At 46.9% G+C, this 23,874-nt stretch overlaps 1 protein-coding gene across 2 annotated transcripts in view; it reads right to left on the reverse strand.

Annotated features, from left to right (window-relative positions):
• AP1G1 (adaptor related protein complex 1 subunit gamma 1) overlaps nt 1-19,458 on the reverse strand; it is a 36,645-nt gene extending 17,187 nt beyond the window's left edge. The window contains exons 1-13 of one of the 2 annotated variants that reach the window (XM_044269576.1): nt 19,396-19,458; nt 14,181-14,384; nt 12,207-12,331; nt 7,495-7,636; nt 7,149-7,245; nt 6,955-7,031; nt 4,591-4,599; nt 4,200-4,295; nt 3,108-3,188; nt 2,388-2,486; nt 624-679; nt 393-506; nt 41-181 (exon numbers count right to left, since the gene is read on the reverse strand). In XM_044269576.1, the coding sequence (XP_044125511.1) occupies nt 41-181; nt 393-506; nt 624-679; nt 2,388-2,486; nt 3,108-3,188; nt 4,200-4,295; nt 4,591-4,599; nt 6,955-7,031; nt 7,149-7,245; nt 7,495-7,636; nt 12,207-12,331; nt 14,181-14,384; nt 19,396-19,443 (1,289 nt within the window). In that variant the 5' untranslated portion in view covers nt 19,444-19,458. The remainder of the gene's footprint in view (nt 1-40; nt 182-392; nt 507-623; nt 680-2,387; nt 2,487-3,107; nt 3,189-4,199; nt 4,296-4,590; nt 4,600-6,954; nt 7,032-7,148; nt 7,246-7,494; nt 7,637-12,206; nt 12,332-14,180; nt 14,385-19,395) is intronic. The other variant, XM_044269577.1, reaches the window with a different exon arrangement.
• Nucleotides 19,459-23,874: the final 4,416 nt, after the last annotated feature.

A 23,874-nucleotide genomic window follows, 5' to 3' on the forward strand; every position in this document is an offset into this window, starting at 1 on the left:
TGGTGAATGTCTCTGTCCCAGTCACTCAGACATTACTCACTTCTCTGCTGCTAAGAAGATGCCTGATGCACAATCCGCTTTGAATTCTGGTTCACAGGAGTCGAGGAAATAAAGCAGCTCCTTCATCATACCCCGGATGTTGTTGCCGTTCACTAATGCAAAGCTAAGCTCCATGGCTCGCCTACAATGCAAGGGTTTTTACAGAACGGAGTCAGAAATGTACTGAAAAAACTGCTGCAAATGCCGTATACGTCACAGCTGGGGAGGCAGTCAGATTATTGGTGTCAGCAGTGAAGCTCAGACGATGGATCACTCAGTAATCATCATATGGCCATCCCAGAACACGGCACACAGGTCACTGGCATAACGCCAATGCAATCAGCTATCCTTACCTCTTAATGGAGACGTCCAGGTCCTTCAGACAGTCGACAATGGTGCTGCGGTGTCTCTGGACTGCATTGTGATCCGTCTGTACAGTTTTAAGTAGGGATGTCAAAGCAACATAGCTGTAATGAAAAACAAACAAGATAGCGTGATGATCACAACCATGTGCATGCTTTCCGTTACCTGCTGCAAGCCTCGTGATTTCCACAGGGAATATGAAAACATACAAAATTACTCACCGAATATTCTTGTCGTTATTTAATAAGAACCGTCCCAGAATATTAATTGCTAAAACCTGTAAGGAAAAAAAAATATAATAATAATAATAATAATAAAGATGGCGCAATATTGTCCCAGTCAATTTTCTAATTAGATACATTGTGAAAGGAGTATTTACATATTGTAAAGTGATTCAGTGGGAGCTCGACCTCCTGGACCCCCAATGATGCCGACTTTCTCTGCACAGCAGCCCCTTCATTCTTCGGATCTGGAGGGTCCTAGAGGTCAGACTTCCACTGATCAGAAAGCGATGTCATATCTTTGTGAAAAAAAAAAAAACCTTAAAAAGCCATTCTAATCTCATCACTGCCGACTATTTTCACATAGAGTATGTCGGGGGGTAATAATTAAATTAAGAATTATTAATTATGGTCATAAAAATAATTAACCATAAAAAAATAAAATTGATAAATGATTAGATCATTTGGTGACCTGTTCACATGCAGTTGAGCTGCTGCAGAAATTGCAGCTACTGTGCCATTCATCCCAATGAGGTGTGCAGAAATCCATGCGCTTGCTGCAGACACCACCAACATTCACACGTATGGAACAGATTTTCAGTCACAGAAAATTCTGCAACAAATATTCTTCATGTGAAGGATCCAGCTGAGGTCATTTTCACGGCAACTGCCTCCAGTAAGAATGCTGTTTCTAGACTGGATTCACACGTCTGTGTCATGGCCTGACTGAGGGTTTAAAGGGGTCATCCAGGAATTTGATATTGATGGCATATCCTCAGGATAGGTCATCAATATCAGATCGGTGGCTGTTTGAGGAGACCAGAAGCACCAGTGAGCGCTACTGCTCACCAAACACAGCGCCGTGCATTGGATAGTGGCTGTGCTTGGTATTACAGCTCAGCCCCATTCACTCGAATGGGACTGACCTGCGCGTAGGCCAGGCATCCTTAAACTGGAGCCCTCCAGCTGTTGTAAAACTACAACTCCCACAATGCCCTGCTGTAGGGCGATACCTGTAGGTTGTTCGGGCATGCTGGGAGTTGTAGTTTTGCAACAGCTGGAGGGCCGCAGTTTGAGGATGCCTGGCCTAGGCCATGTGACCGATGAACGTGACATCACTGGCCTAGGAAGAGGACTAAGCACTTTGTAGCAGCTTATCGGCGGGTTGCTGGCTGTCGGACCCCCACAAATCTGATATTGATGACCTAAACTGAAGATAGGGCACCAATATTAACCCCTTTAACTAAGGCTACTTTCACACTCGCGTTTGGTGCGGATCCATCATGGATCTGCACGGATGGATCCGTTCAGATAATACTACCGACTGAATCCATTCAGAACGGATCCGTTTTTATTATCTTTAACATAGCCAAGACGGATCTGTCTTTCTATTGTGCCAGTGAAAACTGATCCATCCCCATTGACTTACATTGTGTGTCAGAACGGATCAGTTTGGCTCAGTTTCATCAGACAGATTTTATTCCACTTTGGAGACGGACACCAAAACGCTGTTTGCAGCGTTTTGGTGTCAGTCTCCAAAGTGGAATAAAAATCTTATCCCAAATCCTCCAGCTCCCTCTTTAAATTGTTTACATCCTCCCTGTGAGACACAGCATGAGGACAGCCTGAAGAGAGAGCGGGGCTGCCTAACACAAAACAGCGCAGTACCGGCTGCAGCAGTGTGAACTGAGACTAAGCATCACCACTGGATAACGTGTCCGGAGGAAGTGTCAGAAATGCAGCAGAGACTTCCAAGATACACACCCGCAGGCCACTTTCTGATTTTATGTCCATGATCGTTAAGACTGTTTCATACAGAATGGCGTTGCCAACATTTTTGCTGGTTTCTGTGTTTGTTGCAACCTGGAAAAGATAGCAGTGCAGTATTAGGCAGATGTATTCAGCAGATCCTGCACACTACTACTCGCACAATTCGTGGTCACCATTAGAATTACTAGTTGTACATCTTGTGGCATTGATTAAAGTGACCAGCAGAAAACATGTGCTGGTGAGAAGATCCTGAAATTTCTGGCGAGATCCGCTGATGGTCTTGTGTTTAGGACCGGCTAGACTATACGTGCTTCAAAAGCACACAAGTGGCACGCTCCGACTTTGCAAATTCCTTTTATATAAAAGGCATGAGCGTGCCACATGTTTTCTAGGAAGTACAAGCGGATGATTTGAGAGGGTCCTACGTGCATGCATGAGTCAGGGACTATTTGCTTCCCATTACTTTTTATATTGCATTTAAGTCCAGCCAGACTATGTCCTAACTTTTCCAGTTGGAGGAAGCAAGGGTCAGACATACTGATTGTAACCTATGTGATCCTTTCCCAAGACATACCAGATGTCTGCCAGCTGCTTCTCTCAGTACCCCATGGAAATAACACGGACGTCTAGCTGAGCCGAATGTGCAGGTTTATGGTGTAGTTTGCCTTCTGTAATGCCTGAAAAGCATACTATAACTAAAGTACAACTATGCACCTGCGCCAAGATGTCATTCATTGCTTCACTTGAGTCATCGTCATTTCGACCAAGAATCCTGAGAAGTCGGAGTATCCGGACCTAAAAGACAATAAAAATAAAATGTCATCAGGATGGATCATCCTCAGGATAGGCCATCACTGGCAGATCAGCAGTGGTCCAACACACCACCAATTTCTGCAGCTCGAAGTCAGCGCCTGGACTACATAGCATCAGCAGCCTTAGGGCTCATGCACACGACTGTATTTTCTTTCCGTGTCCGTTTTGTTTGTGGAACCATTCATTTCAATGGGTCCGCAAAAAAAAAAAAACTGAAGTTATTCCGTGCGCACACCATTTTCCCATAATAAAAATAAACAAAAGCTCAAACAATTAAAATATTAAATGTATTTATCCCGTACGGAAAATCAAAAAATGGCAGATTCACAGTTTTGTAATTGCAAAAAATGGCACACACACTCCAAAACTATCAATAAAAACTACACATAATCCCACAAATAATAAGCCCTTACACAGTTCCACAGGTTTGCTGGCAATGCACAGCAAAATATATTTTTTTAAATTATTATTATTATTATTATTTTTTAAGTATTAAAACACAAGAGAAACTAATTAAAGGTATCACTGTAATTGTTCTGACCCGGAGAATGAAGGGAACAAGTCAGTTTTACTGCATAGGGAATGTTATAAAAACAAAAAAACGCATAAAAATGGCGAAATTTAATTTATATATTTTTTTATTCCACCCCATTTGGATTTTTTTTTTTCTTATCAGCTTCCCACGACATTGTATGCAATATTGCATGGAGGCATTAGAAAGTACAACTTGTTTTGCAAATAATAAGATCTCTTACGGCTATGTGAATGGAAAACTCAAGTTACGGTTTCAGGAAGGAAGTGATGCAAAAAAAATAAAAAATCAAGGACCACAGTGCTCGGCCCAGCGCCGTGGTCCTTTCAAACAGAGGATTGGCTGGGGTGCTGGAAGTTGAACTGCTGCCAATCTGATATCGGTTATAAATATAAAAAAATATAAAAAATAAAAAAGCGGACAAACCTATGGATTATGGCATAAAGAATATTCATGCTCACCTGTAAGAAAGGGTCACTGATGCCAGACACGTCATGCTCTGGAGAATACCCGGACATTATGAGATTCTTAAGGATACGAACTAGCTGAGGAACAAGCTGTGGAGATGAAGGACCGCGTTAACCACGCAACCTAATGGTCTCCCCCCAGACACAGACACAATACTGTCACAAACTGGACGTTAAATTTACACTGACATATTGGATATTCTATAACTAGGAGGCCCTGGAGCCAGAATTACATAGGCCAGGTTGTGCTACAGCATCACAAAGACGGGCAGTTATAAATCAATGGAACGGGAAAGGTTTAGTCCTAGAACATATGGGAGGGAAGTGTATATACTCATGATTGAATAGGCATACGGGAACAAAGACGACAACTAATGATGCTTACCTTCTCATTCTAACAAACAGCAGGATCCCAAACAGGCAGAGAGCAAAAGACAGGAAGCAGGTGTTAGGAAGAGCGAACAGCAGAACCGGAGCCACACATTACATGTAGTACAACCCCGGGATCCTGACATGTAGCATACACTTAGAAAATTACTGTGGTCACTCATGGCAAATGCATAGACAGACATCTCTGCAGTCATTCTGAAAAGTGCAACTATGTAAAAGGAAGCCGTGCTTAAAGGCTATGGACCACTTTGCCGTGAAATTATTGTTACACGCGTTAGTGGTTACCTTGACTTTAAAAAGTCGCATCAAGTTTCAGTCTTCATTCCATCGTTCATTTTCAGATCCCTGATATTTAGTTTGCAACCTACAGCTTTAGATTTTTCTCATATGGCCAAGTGCATCCTAGTAATTCATGCTGGATGTGAGATCTGTGTGTCCAGGATGCTGCTGTCTTCACTAGCTCATGTGGAAACACTGATTCGTTCCTGGACTGATTTCCCCTTCTACGGCTCATAAGGGATCTCCTCTCATTTAGGACTCATGCTGTATGTTTGGACGGTGTCCGATACGCACTTTGTGCGGATGCGGACCCGTTAATTTCAATGGGGCCGCAAAAGACTGCGGACAGCACACTGTGCGCTGTCCGCATCCGCAGGTCCATTCACCCCACAAACAAAAAAAAAAGATAGAACGTGTCCTATTCTTGCCTGTTTTCAGGACAAGGATAGGTCACTTCTACAGAAATTAAAAAAACAAATAGGTGGCATGCACTCAGCCGGGATCAGTGTTTTGTGGATCTGCGATTTGCAGACTGCAAAACACCGCCATGTGCATGAGCCCTTAGAAAGACCGTCGCCGCGGGTGCTCGGCTTTTTCTCTACACTTATGCAGCCTCCCCCATGCAACTTGCCTTGTGTGTGTGTATTCCTCCCTAAGTACAGCTTGTGTGTGCCACCCTCATAGGACGATTTCCTCCCTCTCCATGCCATGTTCTGACATTGTGTACAACCTTCTACCCCAGCATACTCGCAGCACTGATGGTAAATTACGCATCCAGGAAGCAGCTATGTGAAGGAGTAACACAAACTCTGCAAAACAGTTTGACATTTTTAAACTAAGGCTAGTTTTACACTAGCGGCAGCCTTCTTTGGCAGGCTGGGTCCGGCGGGTGAATAGCCTGCTGGATCAGTGCTAGTGCACTGTGTGCCGCCGAAGGACCGCTCCGGCCCCATTGACTATAAGGAGTTCCGGCGGCAGCATGGCAAACATGCCGAGAGGCAGCCGGAATAAAACTACAATATGTGAAAGTAGCCTAAGACTATTTAGAATGTGGCTTAAAGGCTACATACACCTTTGGAGTCAATTTCTTTTAGGATTGCATTTAACTTATTTTTGGTGTGTGGGGAAGAAGGGATACTGAGAGTTCTCGAACCCCTGATCAGCAGTTTGAAGTTTGTCAGTCGGTATTGGTAAAACAAAGGGCCCATTGTAATCAACAGATGTGAATGCCATCTTTATTTTCAAAAGAAAACCTTGCCATCCACCAATGCCAACAGCTCAACAAAGCCAAGTCTCAGCAGGTTACTACCCTTAGTTAAACTCTAGCTAAGAAAAATAAGCCAACCCCTTTCAGAACAAAAGCAGACACTTCTTAATAATACACACTGGTCTTAATCTATCTCCTGCTGGCAGAGGTGTGCCACAAATACTAAGAGGTGCGTGCCCCTAAATAATTGTGGTGCATCTGTGCTTGTCCATGCACCAAAATGGAAATCTATACCAGCCAGGGAACTGGTGTAGATTTTCACTATAAGGCCCCATTCACACGTCCACACCCGTTCCGCAATTTTGCGGAACGGGTGCGGACCCGATCATTCTCTATGGGCCTGGACATGAAGCGGAGAGTACACTATGTGTTCTCCGCTTCCGCATTTGCAGAGCGCGGCCCCAAACTTCAGGGTTTCTGCCGCGAACTTCCGGTTCGCAGCTCCGCAAAAGATAGAACATGTCCTATTCTTGTCCGCAGCGGCGGACAAGTATAGGCATTTCTATAGGGGGTGCCGGCCGGGTGTGTTGCGGATCCACAATTTGCGGGTCCGCAACACACCACGGACGTGTGAATAGACCCTAATCCATGACAGTTCCTTGGTGTAGATTTTAATAAATGTGCCTGGCCGGCTATAGCCCCACCTCATGGCGAGCAAAATTTTGCGCAACCATGGCATGCACCAAACTTTGAGGCCATTTTTCTGGTGTACAAGGGATGATAAATGTCAACCAAAGTCTATTAAAGCTGTGGATTAAAGGGGCCCCAAGATGGGAAGGATCGGGAGTAGAAAAAACGGCCATAAAATCCTACCTTCCTAAAATGTGTCAACATGTCGGGGCTTCGTTCACACATCTCTGTCAGGAGCACCACGGAGGTATGCAGCACTCCTGTATAATACGATGAATCATGAATAAAATAAAGGCGAAATTTAGCAGAAGAGAAAGAAAAGCAGAAACGCGGTCAAAAGAGCCAATGACACACATCATATTGTAGCTCTTACATACCGTGGTTCTTCTCGTTCAGCAGGTTTTTCGTTGCAGGTAAAAACATTTCCATAAGTTCAGGGACCTTTCTGATGACGTGAACGGCACATAAGGCAGCCTGTAACGACGCATACAGAACACATGACATTTACAAGAGATACCTAAAGTTCCCTAATATTGTTCCCCATCCTCTAAGCTTTCCAGACGTTGCAAATCTACAACTCCTAAGATGTAGTCGGCTGCCAGCTATAAAGTCTGTGCAAGAGCAGAGGCAGAAGACGACTGCCCTAGCAAAGGCCTATGCCGGACGACCAGATGAGATCTGCCTACCGCTTCTTCTACGGTGTTTGCGGCTCTATAAACTCACCTTCTTACGTAGGTAGGAGTTGGACGTTTTCAGAAGTTTCTCTACCTCTCCTGCCAGGTCTCTGCACATCTCGGAGGATCCCATGCAGCCCAATGTGCACAGGGCCAAACCCTGCACATACTGGGTGCTGTGATTCAGGTCACTAAAAAAAAAGCAGATGTTACGGGTTAGCATTATATGTAGGATGCAACACACAAGCAGTGGAGGAATCCATTTATTAAAAGTAATATTTAGGAATTTTCAGTGATGTGATTTAAATTTTAAAAGTCATCAATATCAGAAAAAACTACTGCATGTTGTATTCCCCATGTAATAACAATTCTAAAGCATTGATGCTTATGGCTCTATGTTGTGCCATTCCTTTATTATTCCTCCTAGAAGTTATGAATGAATTGCTACTAGCCTTCAGTAAGGGTACAGAGGGGATGTAACCAGTTGGGGGGGGGGGGTGTCCCTGCACAGTCCGACTCTGTCCAATCAGTGCTGTCATTGTCAGACTGTGCAGGGACACCCCTCCAACTTGTTACCACCCCTCTGTACCCTTACTGCAGACTGCTAGCAATTCATTCATAACTTCTAGCAGGAATAATAAAGGAATGGCACAACATAGAGACATAAGAATAGATGATCCAGAACTGTTATTACACGGGGAATGCATGAAACTATTAAAAAAGGCTGACAATTCCTGTTCTGTAGAGATCGCTTCTCGGCAGTCATCTCATTATCATCACAGGCAGAATTACAATGACAGATAACACAGGATCCACCATTCACAACAGGTGATGTCACAGCTCTCCTCCTCCCCTCTTCCTGCACAACGACCTATGCATAGGTCACAGAGTACTCCTGCAATGCTCTCCCATTACAAAAGGTGTCATCTCCAGACTACAGGTTTCTATGGTCCACTAGGCTGCTGTAAAGGATTGGTGAGGAATCTCCAGCCATCAGAAAGTGATGATGTATCCTAGCCATACCCCTTTAATGAATGTGCTGCCCTGGATCACAGAACAGCAGAGCGGCCATGAATGCGAGGTATTACTCAGCTGTTATTCCGTTTTCTCCATGCCGCCCACACAAAATGATGTCACGGCCGCAGTAAATGCTTGTATAATCAAGAGAAGAGGGTCCCTGCTGTCACAAAGCATTTAAACAAACAAGAGGACGGAAAAAGGCGACAAGATGGAATAAACTGTCTCGAGGTAACAAATACGGACAGGTTACGATGTGATTGGGAAACACAACATGCAGCTTTTGGGGGCCCCGCTCTCACCTATCACTTTAGTCGACATTGTGCTTTTGCACGCTGCATTGTCTCCGTCGGTCTGTCATGAAGACTCGACATGCTCAACCCCCCGTTCCTGCCACTGCGGGAGAATCAAGGACCCTCTTATATGCATTAGATCGGGGCTGGCCAACCTGCGGCTCTCCAGCTGTTGTAAAACTACAATTCCCACCATGCCCGGCTGTAGGCCGATAGCTGTAAGCAGTCTGGGCATGCTGGGAGTTGGAGTTTTGCAACAGCTGGAGAGCCGCAGGTTGGACCATCCCTACGTTAGATCATCAGCTGATCCCGCGACTTATTAAATGTGCATGGCTACACAGCGACTCATGGTGTGGTACTCAATCTAGTGGTATGTCACGAATATTCACTTGAAGGAACGAAAGCCTCCCTACTTTGTACATCTCTAAAAGACAGACCACCCTTAATCTTACCCCTGGGGTCCCCTTTTAGCACCACTGCAGAGGATGGGTCAATAAGGAAAAAAGAATTCCGTATGCAGCGTACATACAGTAATTGACATTTCCATCCCTAAGAGGGGATTTTCGGGACCGTATCTATGGGAGCAACCTGTATGACCCAGCTGCATGAGCCTATGTGGGATACTTTTCAAAGTAAGTATTCTGCTAATTTGCAGCACATTTAATTGAAGGGAAACCCAGAATCCCCAAAAAATTAAAATGCATGTACAAAAGGTGGCCTCCATTACATCTCTGCAGAGGTTGCTACCCAGCTTTCTCACACTGTTGAATTCCAAATTTACCTGGTTATGTTGTGATAACTTCCTACATATAGCTAGACCAACTTGCCATTCAGGGATCTGGAAAAGCCGGGTAGAGATCCATGGGTGACGACAGATTATATTGATCCATTTGATAGAATCATGTATCAGGGCAGCATGATGTGTATTTTATAAAACCTATATGCCCCATCACCACCCCGCAGAAATGGTTACCCAGCTTTCCCAGGCTGCAGAATGTCGGCTCATTATGAATTGGTAAATGCTCTGTATTGTAGGATACTTAGCTGGATTTGATAGCCAGGGGCCTGGAAAAGTAGAGTAAAAAACCCCGTGACAAATCTTCCATCTCTCCTCACTCCTAAAGAGTGCCATAGCTAAACAGATATTCCTTGCTGGGTCCTGGGAAAGCCGGGTTACGACCACGTGGAACTGTAACTGTAGACTGCAGAATACTAAATCTACCAAGATAAACCCCCTCCCCGTTGCTAAATAGTGCCACAGCTAAGCAGATTTGACTCTCCATGATCCCAGGAAAGCTGGGTTACAACCATCTGGAACTGTAATAGACTGCAGAATGCTAAACCTATCAAGATAAACCCTCTTCTCTACTCAAACACATACAAATATAACCCTGTGAGCGCTGTGGCCTTCTCCCTGATCACCAAGCACAGCGCCACCCATTGTATAGTGGCTGTGCTTGGTATTGCAGCTGAGCCCTTTTCACTTCTACGGCCTAGGCGCAGCTCAGCCCCATGTGTATAGTCACATTGTAGGTTTGGACTAAAGGGTAGCCTGAATTTCACAGAGCATTAACGAGACAAAAAAAAACCCTCAGAATTAAATCTACAGCATGACTGTAGGTTGGCGTTTACCAGGGAGAGGCAGAGGCACCTATTGACTTGAATGGAAAAAAAAATCAAAATACAATGAAAACTTTAAAAGGGGTCCTCTCACTTTAGCAAGTGGCATGTATCATGTAGAGAAAGCTAATACAAGCCACTTACTAATGTATTGTTATTATCCATATTGCTCCCTTTGCTGGCTGGATTCATTTTTCCATCACATTATACACTGCTCGCTTCCATGGTTACGACCACCCTGCAATCCAGCATCGGTGGCCGCACTTGCACACTATAGGAAAAAGCATCAGCCTATGTGCAGTCCCACAGTCTCAGCCAGCAGACAGGCCGTCCATTTTTCCTACAGTGTGCAATTACGACAACAGCTGATGGATTGCAGGGTGGTCGAAACCATGGAAACGAGCAGTGTATGTGATGCAGAAATGAATCCAGCCAGCAAAGGAAGCAATATGGACAATCCCAACACATTAGTAAGTGGCTGGTATTAGCTTTCTCTACATGATACATGCCACTTGCTGAAGAGGGACAGCCCCTTTATAGGCGTTGGCCAATTTAGACTGACATTTCTGCCATAAACAGTCAAGCACGCTTAATGCAAGCATATAGGACTCTGTACTGTCCCCAAGCTGAGATAGTGAGGGCCCAAAGGTGCCTCAGTACCTGCAGTGGAACAGACTAGACACCCTCCTCATCCATAGGCTGCAAGATGGCGGTGACGTTTCCACAGGACCTCTTCCTCGGGCTGTTCCTGGCTTCCAGTGGTTCGGACTGGTGCTGAACAGCAAGCAGACAAATCTTTTGCAGGTAAAATATGTGTCTGCCTGCTGACATCTGAGCATGTACCAGGTGCATACACTTGCCCAAGCCAAACTACAGCCCGAGGAAGTGGTCATGTGACAGACACCATTTTGCAGCCCGTGGACGCAGAGGATGCCTGGTCTGTATGTTTTTACCGCAGGAGAGGGGAACCTTCACGATCACAGCTGGGGGATAGTACAAGGTCATGTATCCTTATGGCATTTTTCTAAATTTCAATCTAAATCGTCCAAAAATGTGCAGATTTTTTGCAAATTAAGAAAGAATTTGTCCGCAGTTTACAACCTTTCCAGGTCTTGGTTTCTGGGACAGCCTCTATCACATCAGTCTCTCTAGGGAACCTGCCACCACCATACCTATGGCACCTTGGCACAACTTATACGTTACACAGATTCCTATGACCAGTATCACGTGTAGGCGGAAACATCTAGACCAAGGATGCTCAACCTGCGGCCCTCCGGCTGCTGCAAAACTACAACTCCCAGCATGCCCGGATAGTCTACAGCAGGGCATGGTGGGAGCTGTAGTTTTGCAACAGCTGGAGGGCCGCAGGTTGAGCATCCCTGATCTAGACAATCAATCAATCATGGAGACCATTAATGTGGCCATACACGTTGGGATATTGGTAAGAGCAGCCAACCATCTAATGTGTATGGAGGTGCTGCGATTCTCCACTAAGATGTCAGAGAAAAAAAATAAAAAGAAGAGGCAGGCATGTTGGATTTCTTCATGCCCAATCCACTTGTTCTCACAGGAGACAAGCGGTGCCTGGCAGTGGCTTATTCTCCGCTTCCTACAGGGAACAACTGCATGCTTAGCACAACCAAGCATGCATGTGTATGGGGGGGTTGGGAGGAATAGCTGTCCCTTTATCATCAGTGCAGTAGATCAAAAGTGGTTGTGTGGACCCACTGATCTCAGCATACCCAGTATCGTAGACATGAGCAGGGAGGCGAGTGGAGCAATCAGCCAAGGATCACCCCCACCCTTCTGCAGATGTAGGTTTATTTCTTACTTCTTAATGCAATTGGTCATCAGCAAGTGCACATCTTGTCTTTCGTCCAGCAGGAGCATTGCACCAAGGTAACCGATCCTCTTGTCTGTGAATTTCTGAGAGGCAATGAGTTTCAAGCACTCCAGCTGTAGAGGAAAGGAGGACAGTTCAAGTCTGAGTGCAGGTCATTCTACAGGCACATAAACTGCAGCTGTTCACATGGTAAAGTGATAGGAAAATAAATAAATCATGAAATACAAGAAAAAGGGCTTAAAAAAAGTACCAGAAAGAGCAAGGAAAACAGGACGTATCTAAATGACGAAGCATCTGTATAAATAAACACCGGAAGAAGCATTATGAAGAAGTCCTGTGATGTGCATATCAAGAGCTTCAACAATAGGGCAGCTGTCAGCAGTTTAGTACCTATGACACTGGCTGACCTGCTCCATGTGCACTTGGCAGCTGAAGACATCTGTGTTGGTCCCATGTTCATATGTGCCCGCATTGCTGGGAAAAAGGATGTTTTAATATATGCAAATGAGCCTCTAGGAGCAACAGGGGCGTTACCATTGCACCTAGAGGCTCAGCTCTCTCTTCAACTGCGGCATCCTCTGGACTTTGACAGGACCCGGCAAGGAAACGTCATCACACCTGGACCTGTCAAAGTGAAGAGGGGGTAGCAGCTGTAGAGGGAGCAGAGCCTCTAAGTGCAATGGCAATGCCCCCATTGCTCCTAGAGGTTCATATGCATATATTAAAGCATCATTATTCTCAGCAATGCGGGCACATATGAACATGGGACGAACACAGATGCCTTCAGCTGCCAAGTGTAACAGGTCAGCCATGCCCTCTAATAAATATGGAAGTAGAGGCTCTATGTATATTCCTAATGGTTTTTCAGCAAACGTAAATAACACTATGGCCCTTGTTACACTGTGCTGAAGGGTGGCCACCCAACTTTTCTAGCTCTCTGAATAGCAAATCTGCTAAGTTAACCATTCAGAATGGGGACCAGTGTTGCTCATTTCAATGGGGCGGCAGACATGCATGTGGGTCCACTACTCCATTCAACTATGGAACTGCCGAAGATGACAGAGTACAAGCGCTTGGCCATCTCTAGCAGCCTCAGACAGGAATGGTGCGGCAGTACCCACGTGTGACAGGCGCTTCATTCTAACGGGGGAGCACAGGCCCCTGTTTTCATGATCAGCAAGAGCCCCAGTATTAACACCCCTGCCGAACAATTACCCCCTAAAGCTTAAAGGGGTTGTCCGGGTTCAGAGCTGAACCCAGACATACCCTTATTTTCACCCAGGCAGCATCCCTGATGTTGGCATCAGAGCATCTCATGCTCCGATGCGCTCCCTTGCCCTGCACTAGATCGCGCAGGGTACGGGCTCTTTTGTTTACAATAACACACTGCCGGGCGGAAGCTTCACACTGTTCGGTGACGTCACCAGCTCTGATGGGCGTGCTTTAGCGCTGCCCTAGCCATTTTACTGGCTAGGGCAGCGCTAAAGTCCGCCCATCAGTGCCGGTGATGTCACCAGGCTTCCTGGCAGCCCCGTGGAGAGCCCAGTTCGTCACTGGAACTCTTGGCAAAGGAGAACATCGGAGCATGAACTGCTCCGATGCTCAAGTCAGGGGGGCTGCCTGGGTGAAAATGGGGGTATGTCGGGGTTCAGCTCTGAACCCAGACAACCCCTTTAACAAAACCTTGCTGGAAACATGAAGAGGCAGAAGCGGCACTGCTTACAGCACTCTGCCGCCTCGGGTTTCAATAGTTCTGCTCGGATTTCCAAGCATATGGAGTACAGATCGCATATACTTTCTATGGATCCGTAACCCCCCCACGCTCAAAAAGCCGAGGAGAGCCAATGAAAGCAGTTCTGTCCCTTCATACTTTTAATTAAAGGGAACATAAACGCCTTTTTTTTTTTTTTTTGCATGTCCTCAATAATAAATCCACAGGTCCGAGGCGCAGCAAGATCTTACCTGACCAAAATGAGCAGGATATCCCAGCATGTGCATATATAGCAGCTTGGCCACATTGCGGCAGCGATATGTGTTGTCTTCCTCGCGGAATGATGAGCGGATGGCGGCACACTCCTTCTGGATCATCTCCCGCTCCTCAGCTTGTGTGCGTGCTGTCCGGATGGTGCGGATCAGCTCCCGCAGTCTGATAGGGGCCGGCATCCTCTGCACAAAACAGATAAAATGTCATTACTTAAAAAATAAAAAAAAAGTCAACTAGGAAACTCGCACTGTCCAGTCATGCTGTCTGTCTTAGACAAACAGTGTGTAGGGACATGCCCCATTGACTAGGGGAATTCTGGATTGTGCCATTCCTCTGTTATTCCTCCTAGAAATGTGTGAATAAGGCTGGAGCTTTAGAGTGACTTTGGCAGAGACCAAAAATTGCTGCGTCTCAGAGCAGCCTAAAAAATTATTAGAAATAAATGCGATTGCAAAGCAACTCACAATTTACCGCAGCCCTACAATTCCCCAAAAAATCCAGGAGTGTTAGATTTTTCTTTTTGTCATTTGGCGGTAACGGATGTGGCCCCAGCCTACGTGGACAACTGGGGGGGGGATGTGTCCCTGTAACATAACCCTGTCCAGTCAGTGCTCACAAAGCAGAAGGCAGGGACACATCGAAAAAGGGGAAGGGTTACACCCAGTTTAAAAATTCACTTATACATTTCCAAGAGGAATAATGGAGGAATAGCACAATGAAGGTGGCTCCTTCCCAAGCTCAGGTACATTACTACTGGATATCAAACGTCACTGTGAAGTGAATGGCAGTAGTCTTGGGTGACAATCTCAGTCAGTCTGATAGAAATGAATGGAGCGGCAACGTGCATGCCCGACCGCTACTCCATTCATACGGCGGGACAAGACCCTAAATCTCGTGACAGACAAAAATCAGACACCTGTCCCTTATCATTAAAATATCCCCTTAACAAGACAAAGTTAACTAAGCAAGCCTAGCCTCCAACTTCCTAATTCTGGTAAAAACGGATCATCATCAATAAGGACTGTGGAAGAGGAGGGACCGTCTACATGCAGAATGTCCATAAGGGCCCAGCACCATCCGCGCAGCTGCCACAGACGGATCCAGAGCCATTCAACGTGAGTGGGTCCGTGATCCAGTCCGCACCACACAAAAAAAATAAATAAATAATAGAACAAGTTTTTTATGGTGCAGAGGTGCGGAGAGAAACCCCACGGAAGTACTCTGTAGTGCTTCCATGGGGTTTCGTGCCTCTGTTGCACACCACAGCTCCGGATTGAGGACCCATCCGTGATGCGGTGGACAAATGGCCGGGGCCTGTATATTGTGGACCCGTAATACAGGCCCAGCCAGCACACTTGCTCTGTATGGCAGAGATGCTCAGAGAACAATATAGATATACAATCTCCTAATATACTAGGAATATACTGAAGGCAGGCCTGAGCCTTCGTTATGCTCTAGGCTGCAAGGCCAAGACATTAGTACCCCATGATCTCATTTAGGGGGTGCCGATGGGAGACAGAGGGAGCCCGCTCCCTCTGTAACTGCTGAGATGCCGCAGTCGCTACACAGGGTTTAAGGGCCCGGGTTGTTGCAGATAAAGCCCAGTTCTCATGTGAGAGCAGAGTCTATGGGGAGACCCATGCTGTGCCTAGACTGTCTCGCCGTAAAAATGTTGATATCCTGTAGTAACTTTCCTCAAGTAATTTACAACTTAATTAAAACTTTTGCATCCATGTTTCTCCCATGATGCCGCTGTGGAGGGACTCTATACATTATCAGTCTTCTCCCCCCTCTGGCAGCCGACAATACACTGGCATGCTGTTGCAGAAGCTTTTTTTTTTTTTTGCAAGCCATGCACTGGAAAAACAGGAAAACATGCGCCCTTCCAATCTCACGCCCTCTGTAGATCTCCATATATCATCTTCTGTGGGAGCGGCAGTGACATACTCCGTCCACTACAAAATAGATGATCTGTCTGATTTTGACACTGGATCGAATTACGAAACAGCTGATTGGTGGGGGGGGGGGTGCAGGTGTCAGACCCCCCCCCCCCCCCAATCAGCTAGTGATGGTCTATCCTGAGGATAGGCAAATAGCTTCATAAAAGATGGACAATCCCTTTAATATGAACAGCCTATCCTCAGCACAGGTCATCATTATCAGATCAGCGGAGGTCTGACAACCCCAGACACTGCCTGTCTGCTGTCAGGGTAGTGTCAGACCCCCGCCGATCTTAAATTGATGGCCTATCAATATTGAAAGGTGTCCAGCGACAGCATAGAAAGGTTACGGGCGGACGTATAAAAAGACAAATGTAACACACTGTGACAAAATTCAGCTCTGCTACATCTGTACGTATGTAAATGTTCCTGGAGGCTTCCAGAACTGGCTATATGTGAGATAAAGCAGTGACGGATGCAGACGGCCATAAAGTGAGCGTCTCCGCTCCACCTGAAGTGGCTGAGAACAGGGAACAATAGCTCATCTTCAGCTGCACAACAGACTGTTAAAAAGGGGACGCGTCTGTTTGCGGATTAAGGTGTCAAAACCGTAATGACGGACCAGAGCCGCCCCACATGCTGTAGTCCACAGGGGGATGTTAACACCCGGCAATGAACGCCACGGACAGGATTTTTTTTGTTCCAGGAACAGCAGTTCTGGTCGTTACAGATCAGAGTCCGTGGAAACGCCGCCACACCTCCCTATACAAACAGCACCTACAGCTCCTGTCCCAGGGGCGTGACCACTCGGACCTGCTGAGTGTAACCTGCAGGCTGGGCTAAGAAATCTCAGAAGCTGCAGAGCCTGTTATTGCACGACCTACAGCCACCTCAAAAAATTCTTCTATTGGGCGGATTCACAGCATTTATCCCCAAAATGCAGCATGTTCTGGGCAAGCCCACCTAAAAGAATCCCCAAACACTGTGAAAGAATGAGGTTTAGGGTATGTTCACACTGCGGATTCTGATGCAGTCCACGTGTATTCAGTGACCCCCTGATTTCAGTGGGAATCCACAGTGTAGTTCAAACAGTGCTGTGGATTGGAAAAATTGAGGGCCACATACAGCTTCTTGCGTCCAAGCGGGGCCCAGCGGCATAACACGCTGCACCTGGTCTTGCACAGGCAACTAGCAAAACACCTGCCAGTGGATGCTTAAAGGGGTCCTCCCATTATATAAAGAGATGGCCGTGCTGGCCTGACCTCTGGGACCCTCACCCATTCTAAGAATGGAAGGGTCACCGGGCTGGTTTAGCATTGTGTTCCCTTCACCATTTCGTGTGATTGGGGCCAGCCGCAGTTGCATGAATGCACTTCGTCCCCTTCAGTGTAAGGATTAGCGGGGGTCCGACCATCACTCCCAGCGTGCCCTCACAGCCGGACAGACACGGGTTGTAGTGCAGTCCACCAAGCTATGCTGGGAGTTGTAGCTGGACAGATACACGTAGGAGACCACTGCCCAACATGGTCGTTATATCAGGACATAAACCTGTGCTGTGTACATCCAACCTTAAAGGGGTGTTCCTACTATTAAATGGCTTTTTCAGGTAGAAAACCCACCTTAATTACACATAAGGCTACTTTCACACCTCCGTTAGGTGCCGATCCGTCTGGTATCTGCACAGACGCATCCGCACCTATAATGCAAACGTTTGTATCCGTTCAGAATGGATCCATTTGCATTACAATGAAGGAAAAAATATAAAAATAAGAAAACAGATCTCACAAGCGGACCCAGAAACGTCAGTGTGAAAGTAGCCTTACACGACTGAAGAAAGTCTGTAATATACTTCTTCCCAGCGCAGGAAATACACTCCGTGTGTCAGCGGTGTTTCCTGTCCTGAGACACGGACTCACAGCATTATGATAACTCATGATGCGGTGTGTTCCTGCCTGAATTTCTGTCAGTACAGTTCAGTATAGTCAAGTTCGGGCAGGAACACACAGCTTTATAAATCATTAGAATGCCGTAATTCTGTGTCACAGAAGCAGCGCTCAGTACAGGAAATACCGCTGACACAGAGCGCGTTTCTTGTGCTGGCTACGCTCATGTGAAATCGCCCTTACCATTCCAAAGTTGCGTGGTTCGGGCGCTTGGCAAACCAGTCACGTGATGCTTCTCTTCTGAAAATCAGAACATCACAGCCTTCATCGGGTTTCTGGCCTTGGCAATGCACAGGACGGCACTTCCACTGCGGACGGGGCCAGAACTAATCCTCGTCCTGGCGTCTGCACCGATCAGGTGAATGCACATGTGCCAGAGAGGGGAACAGCTCTGGCCGTGTCCGCACTCCGCAGCAGAAGTGATATCTCGTCCACAGCTCGGGCCCAAAACCTGGGAAAGGCGGCGACATCGGCGGAAGCGTGATTTTCAGAAAAAGAGTGTCACATGACCAGGTTCCCAAGCGGTTAGATCCACATATATTAGAGACTTTCTTTTGCAGGCGTGTTGTGTATAACTGAAGTGGGTTTGCGGGACCCGCTGTGTCTGGGAAAACCTAAGTTCATGCCCTAACGAGCAGTACATAAGAATAAACGTAACTGTGCTCGGTTTTCTAGACTGCCATACGTTTAATGGAACTCTCCAAAGTGTCCACAATCTCCTCTCTCTATGCCACTGATCGCCATAGGACACAAGACGAGCGTGCATCGATTGCTCCCGGCCCAGTGCCGCTGACCATGAAGGCAATGCATTTGGCGCATGCGCAGTAAGTCGGTCCTGTCTGGAGGGTGTGCGTGCATATTAGACTCACACTAGATTTCTCTCTAGGCCAGCTCAGTGCATCCAGTGCTGCCCCCATGACCCAGCAGTGATGGTGCACGATCATGTAGACATGATGGCAGCACTCTGGCTGGAGGCTATAGAGCGTGCAAGGACTATAGGGCAGAAAAGCGTCACACAGAGGAGGGATGGGGTATGACGGGTGAAGAGAAAGGGGAAGGAGCAAGCTGTGGGATACAGGGGCCATGCTTCAACCATCTTTATGGAGTCGAGGGAGGTTAAAGAAGCAAACACTACTCAGTGCTACCAGCAGTCTAAGCAGTGGTCCGCAACCTGTGACCCTCCAGTTACTAGACTACAACTCCCAGCATGACATCGAAGCAGTCTGGCAACAGCTGCAGAGCCATCATTTGCAGACCACCGGTCTAAGAACAGAAGTACTCCACACCAAGGCTAAACATCGCTTCCTTACCTTCCATTTTTCACTTGCCAGGTCTGACAGTGTCTCCAACAAGTCCATCGGCCCCAAGTTACACGACACTCTCCTCTTCACCCTTCCCCTGTCTAAATCAGGCTCAGAGAAGGGTGACGCCCCTCCCCAAGAAGCTTTGTATTCTGGTGAATGGGATCTTGACAGGGGAGGGTCATACAAGACCAACTCAGCAATCCAGACAGGTCGAGCGGAAGAGGAGTGGAGTGCAGCGTGGAACCACCGGAGTGTGGACCCTGGGGGTGCGGCAGGGAGAAAGCAGAAGGTACGGAAAATGTGTTTATTTCACAAAATACTTCATAATCACAATCTTACACGTCTATGCAAAATTAGGAGGGTTTATCTGTAAGGTACAGGCTTTAGGATCAGTACCGGCAGCAGACTTCAAGGAGCCTCAGCTGCCTAGCTCCTGTGCGGTCCTGATTTAAAGGGGTTGTTCAGAACTAGGAAAACATGGCTGCTTTCGTCCACACACAGCGACAAACCTGTCCACAGGGTCATTCACTTTGATGGAGCTGAGCGGCAATGCCAGGAACATCCCATGGACGGGTGTGGCGCCATTTCTGAAAACCTCTTGAACCTGGGTCATTTCTATAAAGACACCCTGAAAGGGGATTGTCCAATTACAACAACCTATCCCCATCCACAGAATAGAAGATAAGTGTCTGATCGGTAGGGCTTCTGCTGCACCAAATGTACTGCAGAACTCCTCTTAAAGGGAGTGTATAACACTGTTGACCATGCTTAACTGTTGTAGGTAGTGGCCGGGAAGAGCAGACAGTCATGCCTTTTGTGGAGCTTTTATCATCTGCTGCAGTGTGAATATTAACTTTTGTTCTGCCAGGTTCTGCTCCTGCAAGTGCCCAGGAGGCAGAGCTTCACTGTGAAGTGCTCTCTGCATGGAGCTGCTTCAAAGCCCCTCCCCTCTGAGTGACAGCTGCAGCATCCAACCAGGAGATCACAACAGCTGTCACGCAGACAGGAGGGGCTGTAAGGCAGCTGAATGCAGAGGGCACTTCTCAGTGAAGCTCCGACTCCTGGGTACTTGCAGGAGCAGAACCTGGCAGAATAAAAGTTCATATTTTCCCTACTCCTGATAATAAAAGTTCCACAAAAGGCATGATTGTACTGCTCTGCCCAGCCTCTACCTAGTGCTGTCAGCAGTTTAGCATGGTCCAAAGTGCTGACACACTCTCTTTAATGCTGCACATCAAAAACAGAAAATGCAGTAAAAGAGGTTGTCTCACTTCAGCAAGTTGCATTTATCATGTGGGGAAAGTTAATACAAGGCACTTCCTAATGTATTGCGATTCTCCATATTGCCTCCTTCACTGGCTTCATTCATTTTTCCATCACATTATACATTGCTCGTTTCCATGGTTACGACCACCCTGCAACAGAGGTGGTCGTGCTTGCACACTATAGGAAAAAAGCGCCTGCCTCTGTGGTGGCCGGGACCATGGGAGCGCACATAAGGCTGGCGCTTTTTCCTGTAAGGTGTAAGCATGACCACCTCTTCTGCTGCTGCAGGGTGGTCGTAAACATAGAAACGAGAAGTGTAGAATGGTATGGTAAAATTAACCAAGCCAGCAAAGAAAGCAATATGGACAATCGCGATACATCAGTAAGAGCCTTGTAGTAACTTTCTCTACATGATAAATGGTGTTTGCTGAGGTGGGATGGGACAACCCCTTTAACATTAGGTGACATTGTGCATTTTGCAGATGGAAGGGACATTTTCTTCCCCTAACACGAGAAAGCTCTCTTAGCCTAGATCAGGCATGGCCAACCTGCGGCTCTCCAGCTGTTGTAAAACTACAACTCCCACCTGCCCTGCTGTAGGCTGATAGCTGTAGACTGTCCAGGCATGATGGGCGTTGTAGTTTTGCAACAGCTGGAGAGCCTCAGGTTGGCCATCCCTGGCCTAGATGGACACCAACTGCCCCGGTCCTTTAATAATGACCCCCCACTCCACCCCCAGGTGTGTGCCACGGCCTGCTCTCAGCTTGCCAAGCACAGCGCCGTACATTGTATAGTGGATGTGCTTGGTACTGCAGCTCAACTCCATTAACTTGAATGGGACCGAGCTGCGCCTAGGGCACGCGACCGACTGAACGTAGCATCATCAGCCTAGGGAAGAGATGTCCCAACCTGCGGCCCTCCAGCTGTTGCAAATCTACAATTCCCAGCATGCCTGGACAACCTACAGTTATTAGAGCTTGCTGGGAGTTGTAGTTTTGCAACAGCTGAAGGGCTGCAGGTTGAGCATCCCTGGTCTAAGGGAAGCTGCGAAAAGGCCAGAGGTCTCACAGTCAGAGGAACGCCACTGCTTTCTCAAGCACCCGTGACCCCCACTGATCAGAGACTGATGACCTATTCAGAGACTAAGGCCTCTTTCACATGTGCGTCGCGTGTGAGGGCCGGATAGGATGCGGGTGTGTCGCGGGAAAATGCACAATTTTTCCGTGCGAGTGCAAAGCGGTTTAATGCGTTTTGCACGAGCGTGAGAAAAATCGGAATGTTTGGTACCCAGACTTCTTCACAGAAGTTTGGGTTAGGTGTGTAGATTTTATTATTATGTTATGAGGGAAAATAATAGCATTCTTAATACAGAATGCTAAGTAAATTAGGGATGGAGGGGTAAAAAAAAAATTTAAACTCACCTCATTCACTTGTTCACGCAGCCCGACTTATTTTCTTTCTTTTTCTTTGATGACCTGGGCATCAAAGGACCTTTGGTGACGTCACTGCGCTCATCACATGATCCATCATGAGACAGACCATGTGATGAGCGCAGTGACGTCACCAAAGGTCCTTTTCCTCCTGGGCATCAAAGCAGAAGATAGAAGAGAAGCCGGGCTGCGCAAACAAGTGGATGAGGCGAGTTAAATTATTATTTATTTATTTTAACCCCCTCCATCCCTAACTTACTTAGCATTCTGTATTAAGGATGCTATTATTTTCCCTTATAACCATGTTATACTGGGAAAATAATAATGATCGGGTCTCCATCCCAATCATCTAGCAACCATGCGTGAAAATCGCATACGCACTTGCTTGCGATTTTCACGCAGCCCCATTCACTTCTATGGGGCCTGCGTTGCATGAAAAACGCACAAAATAAAGCTTGCTGTGATTCTCACGCAACACACAAGTGATGCGTGAAAATCACCGCTTCTGTGCACAGCCCCATAGAAATGAATGGGTCCAGATTCAGTGCGGGTGCAATGCGTTCACCTCACGCATTGCACCCGCGCTGGAAAACTCGCCCGTGTGAAAGAGGCCTAAGGCCCCTTTCACAAGAGCGAGTTTTCCGCGCAGGTGCAATGCGTGACGTGAACGGACAGCACCCGCACTGAATCCTGACCCATTCCTTTCAATGGGTCTGTGTACATGAGCGTTTTTTTCACACATCAGTTCTGCGTTGCATGAGAATCGCAGCACGTTCTATATTCTGAGTTTTTCACGCAGCCCTGGCCCCATAGAAGTGAATGGGGCTTTAGTGAAAAATCGCATTGCATCCGAAAGCAAGTGCTGGTGCAATGCGTTTTTCACTGATGGTTGCTAAGAGATGTTGTTTTGTAAACCATGTTTTTCACACGCGTGCTAAAAAACTGATCAAAACGCATTGCACCCGCGCGGAAAAAACTAAACTGACTGAACGCAATCGCAGACAAAACTGACTGAACTTGCTTGCAAAATGGTGCGAGTTTCACTAAACGCATCCAGACCTAATCAGTCACGCTCGTGTGAAAGGGCTGAAAAAGCTGTGGGATCGATATCGACAACCAGCGTTTCCCAGAAGGAAATCTAAGGCTACTTTCACACTGGCGTTTTGGCTTTCCGTTTGCGAGATCCGTTCAGGGCTCTCACAAGCGGTCCAAAACGGCTGCTTGCTGTCGGTCTGACGAAACTGAGCCAAACGGATCCGTCCTGGCACACAATGTAATCCAATGGGGACGGATCCGTTTTCTCTGACACAATCTGGCACAATAGAAAACGGATCCGTCTTGGCTATAGAAGACATAATACAACCGGATCCATTAATGACGGATGCATGCGGTTGTATTTTTGTAACGGAAGTGTTTTTGCAGATCCGCAAAAAATGCTAGTGTGAGAGTAGCCTAAGAGACCGCTGAAAAGAAGCTGGTAGAAGAGGGTGACCCATAGGGGGGGGGGGGGGAACTGTGCCAACAGTCCCCAAAATGAAAGCCCATCATTGTGAGCCTGCTCTTAGACTTGCAGCGTTCTTGTTACTTGATACAGCAGAGTCCACTGTGTTGTGAATAGCGAGCGCACAGTGCAATAATGGAGGCTGCACAAAGCCATTCATGTATATTTCAGCCGCCGCCTTGAAGCCCTTCCTTCCCCTCGGTACGGCCACTGAGCTGTAATGTGATCATGTGCGGGCAGACAAGCACAGACCGCCGTGCTTTCCCTGACAGACAAAGCTGGGAGGTA

The sequence above is a fragment of the Bufo gargarizans genome, chromosome 10 (assembly GCF_014858855.1).
Source record: "Bufo gargarizans isolate SCDJY-AF-19 chromosome 10, ASM1485885v1, whole genome shotgun sequence".
NCBI classification, from domain to species: Eukaryota; Metazoa; Chordata; class Amphibia; order Anura; family Bufonidae; genus Bufo; species Bufo gargarizans.